General features: G+C 43.9%; 1 protein-coding gene across 2 annotated transcripts; it reads right to left on the bottom strand.

The window, feature by feature from the left end:
• Positions 1-7,596: 7,596 nt before the first annotated feature.
• Positions 7,597-11,110, bottom strand: CUNH11orf87 (chromosome unknown C11orf87 homolog). Of its 2 annotated transcripts, none has more exons than XM_050129695.1 (2): positions 10,931-11,110; positions 7,597-9,865 (listed from the first exon to the last, which is right to left on the bottom strand). In XM_050129695.1, exon 2 carries the CDS (start codon positions 9,626-9,628, stop codon positions 9,038-9,040), a length of 591 nt encoding a protein of 196 aa, XP_049985652.1. In that variant the 5' UTR covers positions 9,629-9,865; positions 10,931-11,110; the 3' UTR covers positions 7,597-9,037. The 2 variants fall into 2 exon arrangements, with proteins under 2 accessions (XP_049985652.1, XP_049985651.1); XM_050129694.1 differs by lacking the exon at positions 10,931-11,110 and adding an exon at positions 10,636-10,909.
• Between the last annotated feature and the right edge of the window lie 4,567 nt (positions 11,111-15,677).

The following is a 15,677-nucleotide window of genomic DNA, read 5'->3' on the forward strand; positions in this document are numbered from 1 at the left end:
TGTTAGAAGTGAACCTTGAAAAGTTCTAGGGAATCATTTCATCAATAAGATTTTAATAACATCAGTCAATGAAAACCCAGTCGTGGCCAAACTAAGATTACTTATCCATGGCCACACTAAGATGAGAATGCAACTGGGCACTCAGAACTACTACTGGCTGATTCACAGGGAGAGGACAGTGAAACAAAAGTTAAGGAATGAAGCTGCATGAATGTAAGGCAGAAATAACTATCGGGAACCTGTAATTGATTCTGTCACAGCATGCCAATGGACAAGGCAAAATCATCATCCTTTCTCACAGGAGCCCACACTACAATCAGGGGAAGTGGTCCAGGCCACATTGAAGAGCTAGGCAAGTCAGTGTCCTACTTTCTCTTCTGTTCTTCCTTGGTGATGACTTGTCTTTGATACTTGGCGACCTTCATTGCCTCTTCTTGTCCCTTGATAAATCTGGTCTATGTTAAAGCACCAAATTCTGCCAACACCTATACCTCTCTCAAGGGTGCTTGACAAAGGTTTGAAGACTATTCCACTGTGATCAACTTCATGTTTATCGCTTAGGTAACTTAATTAAAGGCTTAGTTGGAACACCTTACTCTGGAAGGTAGCAGAAGGTGATCAAATCTTTGTCATGTGCAACCTGAAATCCACACCTTGTGTGAACAAGGGCGACCAAGGAAAGGTTCCTGAACTGCCTTCTGATGCAGGGTTGTTTGCCTGCAGACTGGTTTCTCTTCCACACTCTGTTTTCCAAGTTAAACTGTGAGTTTGAAGTAAGATTTTAAGGTGTATCATTTAGAAAGCAGAAACCCCTAACACCTGTCTGTTCCTGTCTGATCATGCTGAATGAAGTCCTTAAGGAACCATATAGAAAAGCCCATACCTTCCAGCGCCTGGATCATTTAGGAGGAATCAGACACTGACTGGAAGAATATGTTTGACAGGGCTCTTATTCCCAAATACTTTGATTCAGAGAAAAATGTTACGAAAGAGAGGTATTTGGCCCAGTTGACCAGCACTGTGATGGGATTAGAGGGTGAATGATCTTTGAGGCTATAAGATAAGCAATCTCCCTAGTTCTGCTAGAAGGAAACTTCTTCCCCAACAACAAAGTGGTGGCACCGGTGTGCCTGTGGTGGCAATAGGCAGAATGCTTCCTGTTTTCCATGGTCTAAATAGGATACACCGAGGAGCCCAGGAAGTCTTGCTTGCCCTTATTGGGGGACTCCAGACATGATTACAGTTGGAACCTAGAAGTTACTACAGACTCAGGTGTTAATCTCTAAGAAAAACTTCTCAGTCCTGCACTATGTTGGTGGATACTATAAGGGACTTGAATCCCAATAGTCATCACATCAGGGTATAGACTAGACTGGCCCCCCTCCAGCTAGACCCAGTGAGAATCCTATTAATACTGCTTAGGCCTGAAGAACCTTCCCACTCTGTCACAACAAGATAACATAAATCATGTCCAGGTATCAGCTTGGAAACAAACAGGAGAAGGGAACATCTAGAAATTTTCCTGAAAGAATTACACAGTACATACAGAAAATGAGATTAATCATAGCAAAACAGAGTAGATGCATTCCTTTGCATGTGTGTATGCTAAGGATGAACACTTGTGCCATCTCAGTGCGTCCCTGAGACTTCAGTGTAATGTGACATGTAAAGGCTCTCCTTGGACTTCAGAGATTCTGGATGCACTGAGAAGTGATGGCAGACATTCAGGTAAAAATTAACCCACCCAACTCAAAGTCACAGCTAAGGAAAACAGGCAATTTACAGGTTTATAGGGATGGACCAGATGAGATTAAAGAGTGGGGTTAAGAACACTCATGTCTAATGTATCTTATCTGTAAGGTAAAAGAAAATGAGATACTGTTTTTAGAGACAGGAGCATAATATTATCTGCATCAGTTCCAATCTGAGACACATATGGAGATGGTATATTTGGAAAAAAAGATTAGACTTCAATATTCAACCCGAAAGAAATATATATATAGCTAATGTGTCATAGATTAATCCTTGGCTGAGGAATCCAAAGAACAAGAAAATGAATCCATGCCACCCCAGTAAGAGCAAGCAATGTTAACATCCATCCTTCTATTACACCAAACAGCTGAGGTTAAAATGTACACTTCCTGGGGTGAAGCTATGATCAGAGATTGGGTTTTTAATCACAAATCCATTCTTGTTGCTGCCTTCCAGTAAAGCTAGTTGCTCATTTTCACTTCAGTATCCAATGCCCAATAGAAAGAAGTCCATCTCATCTCAAGGTTAGAATTGCCTATCCACAATTTCAGCTCGTGGTGGCTGGGGAGTGTGGCAGTCATGGGTCAGTGTAGGGAAGTGGCTGTGCCTTCTTGGAGATGAAATAATGACTTAAGATTAAAGCTCCGATCAGTAGTGAGCTATTCTAGCCAAACTGGAAGGGTTAGAGTGGGTAGCAACGGACCACAAAGAACATGGTATCTGAAATGGATGAGCAGGACACAAAGAAAAAGACTGTCAAATCTTGCCAAGACAGGGTAAGATGGTTTTTAAAAATTTCCTGCCTCTGAAAATAGCCTGTCAGTTATGCTAGGCCTTAGCCAAAGTTGGTTGCTTCAACATTACAAATGAGACTTTGGGTGATTGCTCAGGTAGCTAATTGTCTCCGTCATATTCTGCTCACTTTGGAAGCTGCTTGATTGCACTTCCTGTCTACTCAAGTAATATTATCTCCCTTCTCAGGCCTTTGATGGGGTTGAAGACTAGATAGTTGTAGCTACCTTCCTCTTAAGATTTAGCCAAGCTTATTCCCAATGTAAGATTTAGACTCCTTAAAATAGAATGTTTATTAAAACATTTGTCATGTGTTCCTTGCTTTTGTTGTTTGATATCTGTTCCTATTGCATATAGTTTTGTATCAGGCTTGGATCACTCTTGTTTATACAAAAGGAGGAGATGATGGAGAAAACCTTGTTAGCCAGTTTTCTTTAAGAGGTGGAGCCCAGGTAAGGTGTGGCTTTCTGGGACCCGAGGAAAAACCTGTGCACCGCCCAGGTGCTCTCTCTCTGAGCCATTCCCGTGGGACACTGCTGTGCTTGGATTTCTCGTTTCCTGTTTCATGAGTTTTCCCCTTATAATAAATAAAAATATAATTGTTGTAGCCTTTAGCTAGCCTGGTTATTTCAACACAAGATGATCAAAATCTTCAGGGAAAGAAGAACAAGGCTTAATGATGAGCACACTTGCTTTGCATAAATGCAGAGGTTTGCTTACAGGAGCTGTTTTGAGAATCTTACCAATAAGCTTCCAATCACGCTTCCTACTCTCACTCCAGCCATTGCTAAGAATGAAGCACTAGGGACACCGAGGAAGAGGAAAGTTAGTGACTGTAGGAAGAATCTTTGGAAGAGAAGAGGGGCCATGAGGAGAAACAGCTGCTTCTTTTAATCTGGGGCAATTTTGAGAAAAAATAATAAAACAGAAGAATAAAGTGAAGTAAGTATCCATGAAGGATTTCCATTCCTCTATAATCATTAGGAGCCAAAAAGACTGTTGGTACTGTCTGATAAACCTCTAAACAGATCTGTGGGTAAATGACAAGCCGGCATCTACTCAGATATTGGACTGTGCGACCTTAGAAGTGTGAGGCTATACAACCTCAGAAGAAACGCTTCTGCGTGACATCTAACACGTTACAAGAATAGCAGAGTTGAGGTGGCAGGGGTAGTGGTTTGATTTACGACCCTGAGAAAGAATTCATGACTTTCAATGCAGGTCAGGAAAGTCAGACCCTCACTGTGTAGGGAGGTGGAATGAGAAAGCTCTGGTAGAGCTAAGAGTGGTAAGGCTGGAATGAAGAGCCCTGCGTTAAATTACAGCCTGGAGACAAAGGTCAGGGTCTGAGACTATAACAACAGATGTCAGGAGGAAGGCAGGGTAAGACGATAGCAACACACAGTAAGGAGCATCCCCAGCAAGCTGCATTTCAACAGGGCTCAACTAGGGCCATTCTGAATTTGTGTGAACCTGAGATATCCCTCTTTAAGGGCAAAATATGGTTCTCAAGACATTTCTTCCTGATAGACTAGGTTATGTTAGAACAGCGAAAGGGGAAGAGGAAATATTCTCAACACTTCGAGTTGGTACTTAGAAAAACCACTGAATTCTCGCACTAGACTCAGTTTACCGGGTTATACCAAATACACACACATTCTCTCTCTCGCTCATACACACACTCATACACTCCCATACTCTCTCACACACAATACACACACACACACACACACACATCCCTTCTCTGATCTGTGGTTTGAATGGAAGAGCAGATGAGCTGCAAAGCCATTTTAATTGTCTCCTCTCGAAAACTGTATTTAAGTGCAACGGACTAAGATATTTAAAAAGCCTGGCATGTTATATACTAAATTAATAAGGAAATAGTGTCCAAAAAACCAATTAACAAGAAAACTCTTTTATTGATATAAAAGCAAAACAAATTTTTCATGAAGTCTAGTACCTGTTTTATTCTATCTATTGGATATACTCAAGTTCAAAAATCACTTTTTCTGTGGGTGCTGTCACTGTTGTTAGCCTCACTATCACAGCAGTCCTGTGAGACCATGCATCTCGGCGAGATATCCTGCCTCAAATAGGTAAAACAACTTGAGTGATTATTGTCCCCCAATTAAAGCTAAGTCCATTTTCCTTTTCTCCGCTAAGCATTCCTGCAAGGCACCCATGGTGCCATCAGGTTGGTGGTAATGACAAGCATTGATGCCAAGCGGTAATATCTGCTTCTCAAATGTTACCAAACAAGGGAAAGAAAAACAAACCAGAATCGGATATATATTCATCCTCTTGTGTAGATGGGGCAATTTGTTCTGACACGAACTATAACATCTGCAAGCCACAACCTCTGCCTTCAAACACGAACAAGTGGCTTTTCAGATTCGAAGCCTAGAATCACCAGGGAGTAGGTTTTAGAAGCCACATTAAAGTTTCTGGTTTTAATTTAGCCCGTAACTCTCGGATAATATCCATTAGTAATTTCTCAGCCATTATTCACAGAAAAGCGCATAAAGCTTATACCTAGGCATTAAAAAGGAAGTTTTAGTCATCATCTAATCAGTTCAATTGATACAGATAAGAAGGGAGTAAAAGTAAATGCCGAAGGAACGTTTAAAGCTAAGTTGTCCATATTTTCAAAACAGTTACTTGTCAAATTAAACAAATAAGAGTTATATTTTCATTTTACCTATAAATAAGCAGATATATGTTGTGCTTTATACAACACATATGTTGAAAAAGCAAAAAATTCAAATTGCAATCCATGATTGTGGTCTAGATGGCTCCAAAGCTCTTTTAGATAGACCGTTTTATTCCACCTAGATAGCTGGACCACATTGATATAGTCATAACTTCATTATCGTTGCTACATTTGAGTCACTAATATAGGAAAGGAAGCTTATCTAATTACCAATTTCCCAAGCTGAGGAAGACGCTTCCCTTCCATTAAATAAAGAGAAAGTCATCCCGATTTGACCGCAAAGAAACAAGTACATGCATTTACCTGACTTCTCAGATCCTCTCTGGATCAGACGATGGAACAACTATTTGGTTTCGATCTCATACTTATAATGACAGAAAAGAGAATACAAAAGTCCATTGTAAATTTGTACAAAATGTATGCATATATAAATACATATCTATGGGTGTATATAAATTCTACAGATTATATCCATCTACATCTTCAAGAGTCAGAGTCCCATACAATTGATACATTGGCATTCTCTCCCTTATTTTCTCATTTTTTTTAAACAGTAAGAATCAAGCATGCTACCTTATTAATACTGAATAGCAAGTGCAGGAGTTGAGCTGTAGCTATAGAGGGTTGAAGCAATTAGTTTGACTGGACATCGGTAAATAAAATCCTTAGAGTAAATTTAGCTATTTCCATATTGCCATTTGTCTCATAAAAATGAAGTCTTGAATGTCATATGGGCCAGCTGAGTTCACTAAGTAGCAATCTAAACAGAGTCTATAGAAATTTGCATTGTTATATGCTTATTGCAATAATTTGGTGTGGGATCTGGTCTACTAGAATTACATGTTAATTCTCATTCTAGCTCACAGAAATCTTGTGACATCACCAGGTTCACAGCGTATTAAACTCAGTATGAAATGTAATTAGCAAGCTGCATCATCTTTACACGGGACACTATCAAAATATTAAACCCTAGTCAATTGGTGGGGAAAGGCATAAACACTTAAAGATGCACAATAAAGAGCACATTGCAGATGTGTGCTTATGGTTAGAGGTATCAAGACTTTTTTTTAAATACACATAATTAGCTTATTTCTTGCTCCCCCTATTTCTTTTGGAAAAGTATATAGGACATTGCCCCCTAGGGTGTACAGGCTGCTTCTTGGAAGGGGATTATTATTGCATGCCTTGAATGCACTGTGATTCATAAGGCAGGAACACATGAGTCGCTTCAGCACCAAGGAAGTGGAATCAGCATCTAGCACTACTCAAAACAGAATATCTTATTGCTTTAATAAAATGGGAAATTATTTACTGTAAAATAAACAGTGCACCAAATAATGGGAAGAAAGTAAGATCTGTGCACTTAAGTGGAGCTCGTTGAAATGAGAATGTTCCTTCTTTCTAGGTTCCTGATTCTATTTGGATTTCACAATCAAGACCCATTCTGTAAGAAGGTGTTAAGAGCTATGGTTGGATTAGGGCAAGTTAAAGAGATTAATGGACATTCTCTTTCACAGTGCCTTAGTCTGATGTCCAATGGAGGGCTCACTGTAGCTAATGTAGAGTTCCACTGACGGGCTCCTTGGTCGTCTGAGGGAGTGAATGCACTCTGGCCTGTTACTAGGAAGTGACTAAGGCACCGGAGAGAATCTTGTACATTGTTTAATATATTGTATCCAAAGATTAGACCTGGTCTTCCTAATGGTACAATGTGGCATGCTTAAATAACGGCCTGTGCTTCAGAAAAGGACTTGGATGATATCTGATAGGTGACTAAAATCAACCTTAATAACTTATCTTATAAAGATACAGACTGAGCTTGGGAAAGTTTATAATAACCAAAAAACATTAGAGGCCATAGTTTCTCTGGATAATAAGCACATACAACTTGAAACAAGACAGAGGACTGAGGGCAACTAGTGGCTCAGGAGAGGGATATATGTGGGGTCCCCCTGCCAAACACCCAGCAGCAGAGTCTAGCATAGATGTGTTTATCCTGATGTTTGAAGAGAGGACAAAAGAATTATCTTCTCTTTCACTTTATTTTTTTCCTCAATATTCTCTATTTGTTCTGGGAGGCTAATTAAGCCAGACTTAGAAAAGAAGAAAGATCCTCCTCCGTTGCTGTTTATCAGATGCAGGTACAGAGTTGTAACTAGACAAGCTGTAGACATTTTTTTTATCCTGTAAGCATTCACTGATTTAACTTGGAAATTTGCATGTCCTGTCATCCAAATTGCCCAACATCTCCACCAGTCTTTCCCCCAGACACATACAGTACAAGCAAGCACACACACCACTGCCTCCAGGTGGTAGCTGCATGCAGAGAACCACAGGCACTGTTGAAATATTAACCATGATTTAATAGATGGCATTCCTGCGCACCCATTGTTTGTTTTCTGTTGTGGCTGTTTCTGCTATTCACAAAAGAAAAAGGGAAACGTGGGTGTCATCTTTTTTTATAATAGTCTACTACAGAGTAAAATACAAAAGAACACTTCCAGAAACAGAAGCCAGGCCTGCACCACTGACTTCCTTAGCCAGTGGCAACCATTATATCAACAGCTGGAAAGTTAGAACAAGAATATACAGATCGGAGGACATATCACAGAACTATAGTTTTCTGCTGTATTTGGTACCAATATAATAAGTATATAACAAAGGTGCACTTGTTCTAAAAATAAAACAGAAACATATTGGTTGGTTAGATACTGCATTTCCAGAACGGCACATTACCTAATACTTTTTTTTTTACATAAAGGTAACTTATGCAATGTTCAATAATAAGCAAAACAATAGTGCACGCTAATCCAATTGTAGAAAAAGAAGAAAGAAACCAATCGAAACCAAGACAATCACTTTCCAAAATAGCTCCTTCTTTGGCCTGCACAACCAGAGGAAGTAATCAGGAAGGCGAGACATATTCAGCACCAGACATAGCTGGACAGCTCCCGATGTCTCTGAGGCTAAAACAAAACAAAAACAGAAAGCTGCCACCAGTCAAGTGTGCAAGTGGGGAGGACAGAGGAGGATGGAAGGGGCAAAAGCGGATACTATGGGTTTTGCTTTTTTGCGCTCGGCCAGCGAGAGATATTTCTAAAAGTAAACTCAAAAACTGCCCAGGGGAACCAAAAAGTGAAGAGATGACTGACTAGAAAGGGGTTACCTGTCCTAAACGTTTTTCTGGGACATTCTCTGTGGTCTCTGGTGCTTAATGTAGATGTTTCCTTTATAATATACTAACGCCTGAGCCCGGCTAAAGGTGAGGGAAAGGGAGGGGAGAGAAGCTAACGGAAACGTGAAAGAAGGCCCATGGGGGAGGGGCAGAAAGGCGACTAAACCTTCACTTGACAGCTATATACAACATCACCGGCCCCCTCCCCTCCTGTGTTAACACCTTTTATATATTTGGTAGCTTGTGCGGTTTCTCCTCCTTACTGAGGGGGACACGGGGTGGAAAGGGAAGATGCAGCCATCGTTAACAATGAGAAGTTATGTGGTTTGTCATGCGCTTGGACTGTGTTAATAATAGTGTAATAATTACTATAAATATCAATAAAGTATTATCAGCGTTATTTCTTCCTCTGAGACTTTCCTTGCCCAATATTTACAAATACCGCACAGTGCCTCGGCGGAGGAGAAACAGTAAAAGGATGGGCAGGTAAGGAAAGAGGGCAGAGGAAAAAGGGGTCAGAGGAGAATGGAAAAGGAAGAAAGGAGGACCAAAAGCGAGGATGGCAAAGATGCTGGAAACGAGGAAGGGGTAAGGAGAGGGCTACACAATCAGGACAGTACCACCGTTTGCAAAAGGCCCTCGCCAGCTGTGTCCAAGCAGGAGGAAGCTGTGTGTGCTCCGTGTGGACTGGGGGCTGGCGGTGGAGGCGGAGGAGCACAGGGACCCTGGCACAGGAGACCAGGGGTTGAAGAGGAGGAAGAGGTGGCGTTGGAGGGAGTGCCAAAGGCCGAGTCCCGGGGCTGTCTCTCCAGCCGGGTTTCTTTTCCAGGGATCGGAGCTTGAACACCTGCCCGGGGCAGCCCACCACCACCGTGGCTGCCGCTGCAATGATCCCGCTCGTATTCCTCCTGAGCCCTCTGCATCTTCCGCTTCTTCATCCTACGCTTGTGGATGTGGAAAGTGGAGAGGGACAGCACGACGAGGCAGAAGATGAGAGTGACCAGGACCATCAGCACCAGCGTGGACGAGAAAGACTGGAAGAGCTGCTGTCCCACCTGCGTGATGCAGGTGCCACCACCTGCGCCTGAGCTGCGGACACCTGCGTTGCTGCCTCCACTAGCGTTGTGGGAAGCAAAGGTCCGATTGAGGAGACAAGGCGGCAGTGCCAGCCTCAGCTCTTTCGGCGCCCTGGCACTCATCGGCGCTGGGCTGAGAGGGGACAGACCCACCAGGCTTCCTCTGTTGTACACACGGTTCCCACCAGCCAAGACGAGGACAAGAGCCCACGCCACCCCAACTGCTCCCTGGCGCTGGAGGGATTGAGGGAGCGACTGCCGGCAGGCAAGCTGGCCAGAGCTAGTGGCCCCAGGGAGATTGTCTCCGGTCCTCCTTGATCTTGTCTCCAAGCGCCCAGTTTCCTTTCCCCAGGCACCGTGCTGCAAAGAGAACAGGATTAGTTAGGGTCCCGGCCACCGCCAAGGCAAGTGTGGAGAACGAGAGGGATCTGCCACCACTGCCAAGCGACCCTCATTTGGTTGCTGTTATCTCCACAACCCACCGACCCAATCCTACCGCTCCCAGCGGCGCAGGAGAGCGGCTGCCAGCCGCTCCGCTGGCTCAGATGGGGTCTGGTGTCCGCACCGCACCGCACCGCGGAGACACTGGTTACTCAGCAGAGAAGGCAGCCGCCCTGCCCCCTGCACAACTTTCTAATTGTCACCAACAGTGGCCGCCAAGGCTGGCTTTCTCTATCTACTTCCCAGAAAGCCAACTGTCCTCCTCTCTGAGCACCATGGACCTCTTCTCAAGATCTACTCTCGCCAGCATTTGCTCCGAGCAGGCTCCCTGTACGCAAGCTTCCTTTCCCATCCAGACTTCCACCCTGGACCTTCAGATCCCCAAGGTCCTAGTCCCAGGGGATACATCCCACTGCCTCTGTCCCTGGCCACAGCTGACACGCTGGATCTGGCACACAGGATCATGCTCGACCTTTCTCCAGCCTTCTTTCCTGCTACCTTCCTCCCCCTTCCTCCCCATCAAAAACAGCTGAAGCACCCTTCTCAGCGGAGGCATATCCTCGCAAACGCCCCCCTCCTCCCCATCTCCCTGAGCCTCCCACTTGACAGCGTCTTGTATCCTTTTTCTTTCTCCCAGAGCAGGAACTGGAAGGGGAAGGGTTCCCGTCTGCAAAGTTTGGGGAACCGACCTTGTCTCCAGCCTTCCCCGGGCCCTGACCTAAGGGCCCGGAGGCTGTGGTAGAGGACCAAGTCAGGAGGACCCGCAGCGGGCAGCACAGCTCCCTCGCCTCTCCCAAAAGGCAGGTGCAAACTGTTGCACTGCGGAGCAGCAAGGCAAAGCGCTAGCCTCCGCTGGGGCAGGGGCGGGGGCCGAAGCTCTGACCAGAGGTGCCTGCGCAGGCCGCGGGAGTGGTCTTACCCGCCCACATCCTGCCGCTGGGCTCCCTAGTCACGGAAGCCTTCAGCCGGACCATTGTCTCTTACCTGGAATAGCCAACCGGCTGCAGAGAAGGAGCCCCCGCCTCGGCTGCAGTGACGGCTGCAGAAGGCGCGGAGCGCAGGGACCTGAGACAGAGCCGCGCCGCTGCTGCTGCTGCCGCCGCCGCCGCTGCCTTCGCCGCTGCTACAGGGAGCTCAGCTCTTAGCCTATTGCCAGAGAGGCCGGTGACGTCAGGCAGCCACCGCCAGGGCTCCAAGCCACCCCTCAGGCCCCCACCCACCCTCATACCCAACACCTTGTCCTGGCATAACAACCTTGTCAACACCATTCCCAGTTCCCTGCTGTTCCCCAGCTTTGGGGCTGGGAGGAGCAAGCCCACCCCACCCTCACCCCCACCTCCACCCTCCCAGCAACCCACCTTCAGCACTAGCACTCCTTAGTCTGGGAAAGAAGCAAGCTTTGCTTCTTCCATTGCTCTGAGCTTCATCCTCCACCGGTCTCCAGGTACATTTTGCCTCAGGAGAACCTTGTCCCCTGGGGGCACACTTTCTTCCTGTTGACTGATCAGAGTTCTTGCTACTCCCAAATCCTTTTTTTTTTTCTTTTTTCTTTCTTTCTTTTTTTTTTTTTTTTTTTTTTTTTTTTTTTTTTTTTTTTTTTTTTTTTTTTTTTTTTTTTTTTTTGCGGCCTCTGATCCTAAGCAATAAACTGCCTGTACTAGAGAGATGACAAGGACATTTGTCAACACAACTGTGGCAGAATCCGAAGTGGGGGGGACCTAAATGTGCATCTGAGACCCCGTTGTCTCCACCAGTCACCAAAGTATGTCATTCCATCTGCTTTTGGATATCTTCCTCACAGTCCATCTCCGGGCCCAGGCTCCATTCGGTGTATTGAACACCCCCTCTCTTTTGAGGATCTCACCTTGTGAACACACAAAGCAAGCATGGGCTTAGGAGGCCGAAAGGGGAAGTTAGAAAGAGGAAGGTAGAAAACATCCGACCTGTAAACGTTCTCGGTATTGTGTGTGCTGCTTGACAAGTCTTCCTTCACTGACTCTAATTTTGTCAAAGTGTTTGATGCATTAGCTTTTAAAGCTAAATGCACACATCTTCTAGAAAGACTCTCAGCAGCCTGCCAACTCTTGTATGTAACCAGCAAACGACTAGTTTGGAACACTTGCAGAAACCGGACTAGTGTATTCTTTTACAGTAGCTATCTTCAAAACAGAGCGCGCTTACTTTTTTTTCATGCAAGTAACTGGAAAAGTTGTCTTGGAACGCAAACCAAAATCTGTACGGTCTCTAAGGACAGTTGGATAACTCATTAAAATTGTTTCTTTCTTCTCTCCCATCTTGTGCACCTCCTGTCTTTGAGTCTAGCAAGGAGTGCAATGTTTACTCCCTGAGTTGGACGGTGAAGCCTGTGTTCCTGCCTCTCCTCCTGCCATGAATCGGGAAGGAAGACTGACGGGAACACTGGATGCCACGTGCCCACTTGTATCAGTTGTAGTTGTGAAGTGGGGTCTGATATGAAAAGAAAAGTAAGATTTCTCCTTCTGACCCTATGTTACCATCTAGCCCCTCCAAATCCTCACTTTCCTCTTTCTGCTCATGCCGTCAATGAATGATACATCATATCCTCCCTCCATCCCAAATCTGCTTTCCTTTATTTGAGGACACGTCATCTGGGACCCTGGGAGCAGCAGTGTTAAAGCATTTGTGTAACATGTAGAGGCCCTGGGTTCTATCCACAGCACTACAGAGAGGAGGGAAGCACCGGCTCTATCTTTACAGCTCTGTCGGTAAGAAGAGTGCCGTAAACTATTTAAGCTAATATTAGTACATGCTTAATAAAGCCCAGCTCCTTCAGACCCCAGATTGACACCCTTCCCTGCCAAAGTCACAGTCCATGATGGCCAGTGACCTGGATGCTTGCATAAGCCTTCCTTCCCGGAGGGAGGGGACCTGGTGGTGCAACCTGGCTTGCTTCACTGTGACAGATGAGGCTTCACTATGAAGACCTGACAGACAGTGGTCTGTTTGTGCACACTCTCTTCTTGAAGAGTCTCATCAGCATGTTGTAGAGCAAACCCATTTTTGAGTACTCCAAAAGAGACCTGGCTATTTAAAGAGGATCTTATGCGGGGGGGGGGGGGGGGGGGTGGGGGGGGGGGGGGGGGGGGGGGGGGGGGGGGGGAGTTGTCTTGTTAAAAAACAAAGATCTTTTCACAGAATTAACCCTTTGTGTTCTGTTTCGAAGATTTTGGGAAGTTATTGGGTTTCTCCTAGAGGGAGACATATCTCAGCAATATCTTATAATAGGATAACGTATGGGACTCTTCTTACATGACCTGATTCCAGATGATGTGATGTGTGATGGGCTTGCCAAAATTGGGTGTGCTCGTATATGCCTATAACCCTGGACTCAGGTGGTGGAGGCAGGAGGATCAGAAATTCAAGGTCACCCCTAGCCACGTAAGGAAAATGAGACCAGCTACAGAAGGCCTTGTCTCCAGAATAAGTGATATAAAATTATGGAGTATATACTATATAGAAGGACACTTAAGTTCAGATTTCTTTAATTATTTATTTTTATTTTATGTGCATGAGTGTTTTGTTTGTGTGTATGTCTGTGTACCACTTGCATCCCTGGTACCTGTGGAGGTCAGAGAGAGGACACTGGATCCCCTGGAACTGGAGTTATACAAATGGTTATGAGCTGCCATGTGGGTGCTGGAAATTGAACACTGGAAGGGCAACCAGTGCTCTTAACCACCGAGATATTTCTCCAGCCTTCTCAGAATGTTTTTTAACATCCTTTCTTCTTTCTGTATACAACTTCTTCACTCTCCCTTTCTCCTCTGCCTGTCTGCACATATGCATCTCTATTTCTAGTTTATATTACCATTTCTAACTAGTCCTCATTGGATTAAACAAAAACCACTAGAGAAGGCAGATGTGTTTGAAATCAGAGAAGGAGACATAGGAAGTCCTTGTTGTTTGGATTCGCACCTTTATGCAGCAGTTCATAGACCTCCACAGACACCCTTGGACTAGGCAGGCTAGTGTGAAAGCCATGGCAACTGTGCTAGGTCACTTCAGTAGGTCACTATGGATTCTCACTCTATATGTATGACATGAGCCCTTTAGCTGTTAGAGAAGTTACCAGCGAATGTGCAGATAATTCTGACCTTATGTCTATTCTTATCTCTTCTGCTCCCCGCCCTCTCAACACCTACAGAGGTATGTCTTCATGGCATCGTGTTACTGTCAAATCAACTCCTCACCCAGCCAGTAATAAATTAACCAGGTGCTAACTAAACACGGCACAGAATGAAATTCTTGTTTTTGTCTAGTCATTTATGTTTTCTTTTTCAGTTCAATCTTCCTGTCTGCAAGCAGAAAACAGCAATGATAATAATAATATCTTCTTTGTAGGACTATTTTAAGTACCAAACACACAGCAAGCATTTTCTAAAAAAAAAATAGTTTCTTATAAAGAAAATCACAAACATTGACATTTCATCCTGGGAAATAGAAATGTTTCATTGTTTTAGACTGCCAAATTCAAAAAACATTCATTTTGAGAGTTAGCATCCCTGTGTCAAGATGACTAGAAAAGTGAGGGGAACGAAGATAATGACAGAGAATGTAAGGCCATAGGCCTGGGATATGACCCCTAGAGATGCCAAGTGGGGCAGGTACCGCAGCATCTTTCAATGCCAGTCATCAGCGGGGATCACATACTAAACCACAGTGCAGGAAGGATGCTTCAACTCGTCCTCTCCATACTGCGAACACTTCCCTAAGTAAATGGTAGGTTATCGCTTGGTATCAAGAGTCTTCAAAGTGGATAAATACATACTTGCAGATATACTTAAAACACATCCAGGAGGGTACAATGTGTTTTAAGGAAATTATTTTCCAAGTCCTTTACCCCTCTGTAAACTTTTCACTTCAAATATATCTATTTGAAAAAAAAAAAGAAAAAAAAACCAAATATATCTATTTGGGGTTAAACCTTATCTTCTGTTTCTCCTATTTCACCAAAGGTGAGCATGTCTTACCAACCACCGATCCTACTCTTTCTTATGCAATACTCATAGTAGAAAATCGTTTGAAGGGACTAAACAGAGAAACCTGGAGGAGATATAGCTCCCGAAGGAATGAAAAGGGACCAAAAGAAAAAATTCAACATAAAAAAAATATGTAACAAATATTGACGGAATTGTACGTTCTATCATGCAGGGGACAAAGTCATTTTAAGGCTCTGTGTCTTATCTGTCTATATATTGATTTATCTTGAAATTTAAAGGTAGTATGTTTGTAACAGAGATGAAAGTATTATGGTTCATTTAAATTGAAAAATGAGCCCATTTTCTTTCTTGGAAAAAAAAAAACAGCCCTAGCTGGACTGTTTCTATTGATAATTTGAAATGGATTTTCTTGACAGATAATATAGAAAACAAAGTCTGCAAAGTGAATGGGTTTCACCTATTGTTCTGAGGGTTTGGTAAAATAGGGACCATATGGGATAAGAAATGTGTAGAAACCACATCTTTTGCAACTACTACATTTATGCATATGGGCTTTACATGGCAACTAAAAATTTCAAAGGGGTCTACTGTTTTCCAAATTTAGTTCAGAGAACATACAGGCAAACAAGCTTTGAGAAGTACTATTTTGAAGTATCTGACTCTTGGTTAAACTGGAAGGACTCAATCATACACTAAACCCCTCAGGAGTGTCAAAGAGATCTCTAACTGGGGTGGAAATTTGGACCAGATGA

This window comes from Alexandromys fortis, unplaced genomic scaffold, assembly GCF_014885135.2.
Source record: "Alexandromys fortis isolate MF-2015 unplaced genomic scaffold, M_Fortis_MF-2015_v1.1 scaffold_328, whole genome shotgun sequence".
Taxonomy (NCBI): domain Eukaryota; kingdom Metazoa; phylum Chordata; class Mammalia; order Rodentia; family Cricetidae; genus Alexandromys; species Alexandromys fortis.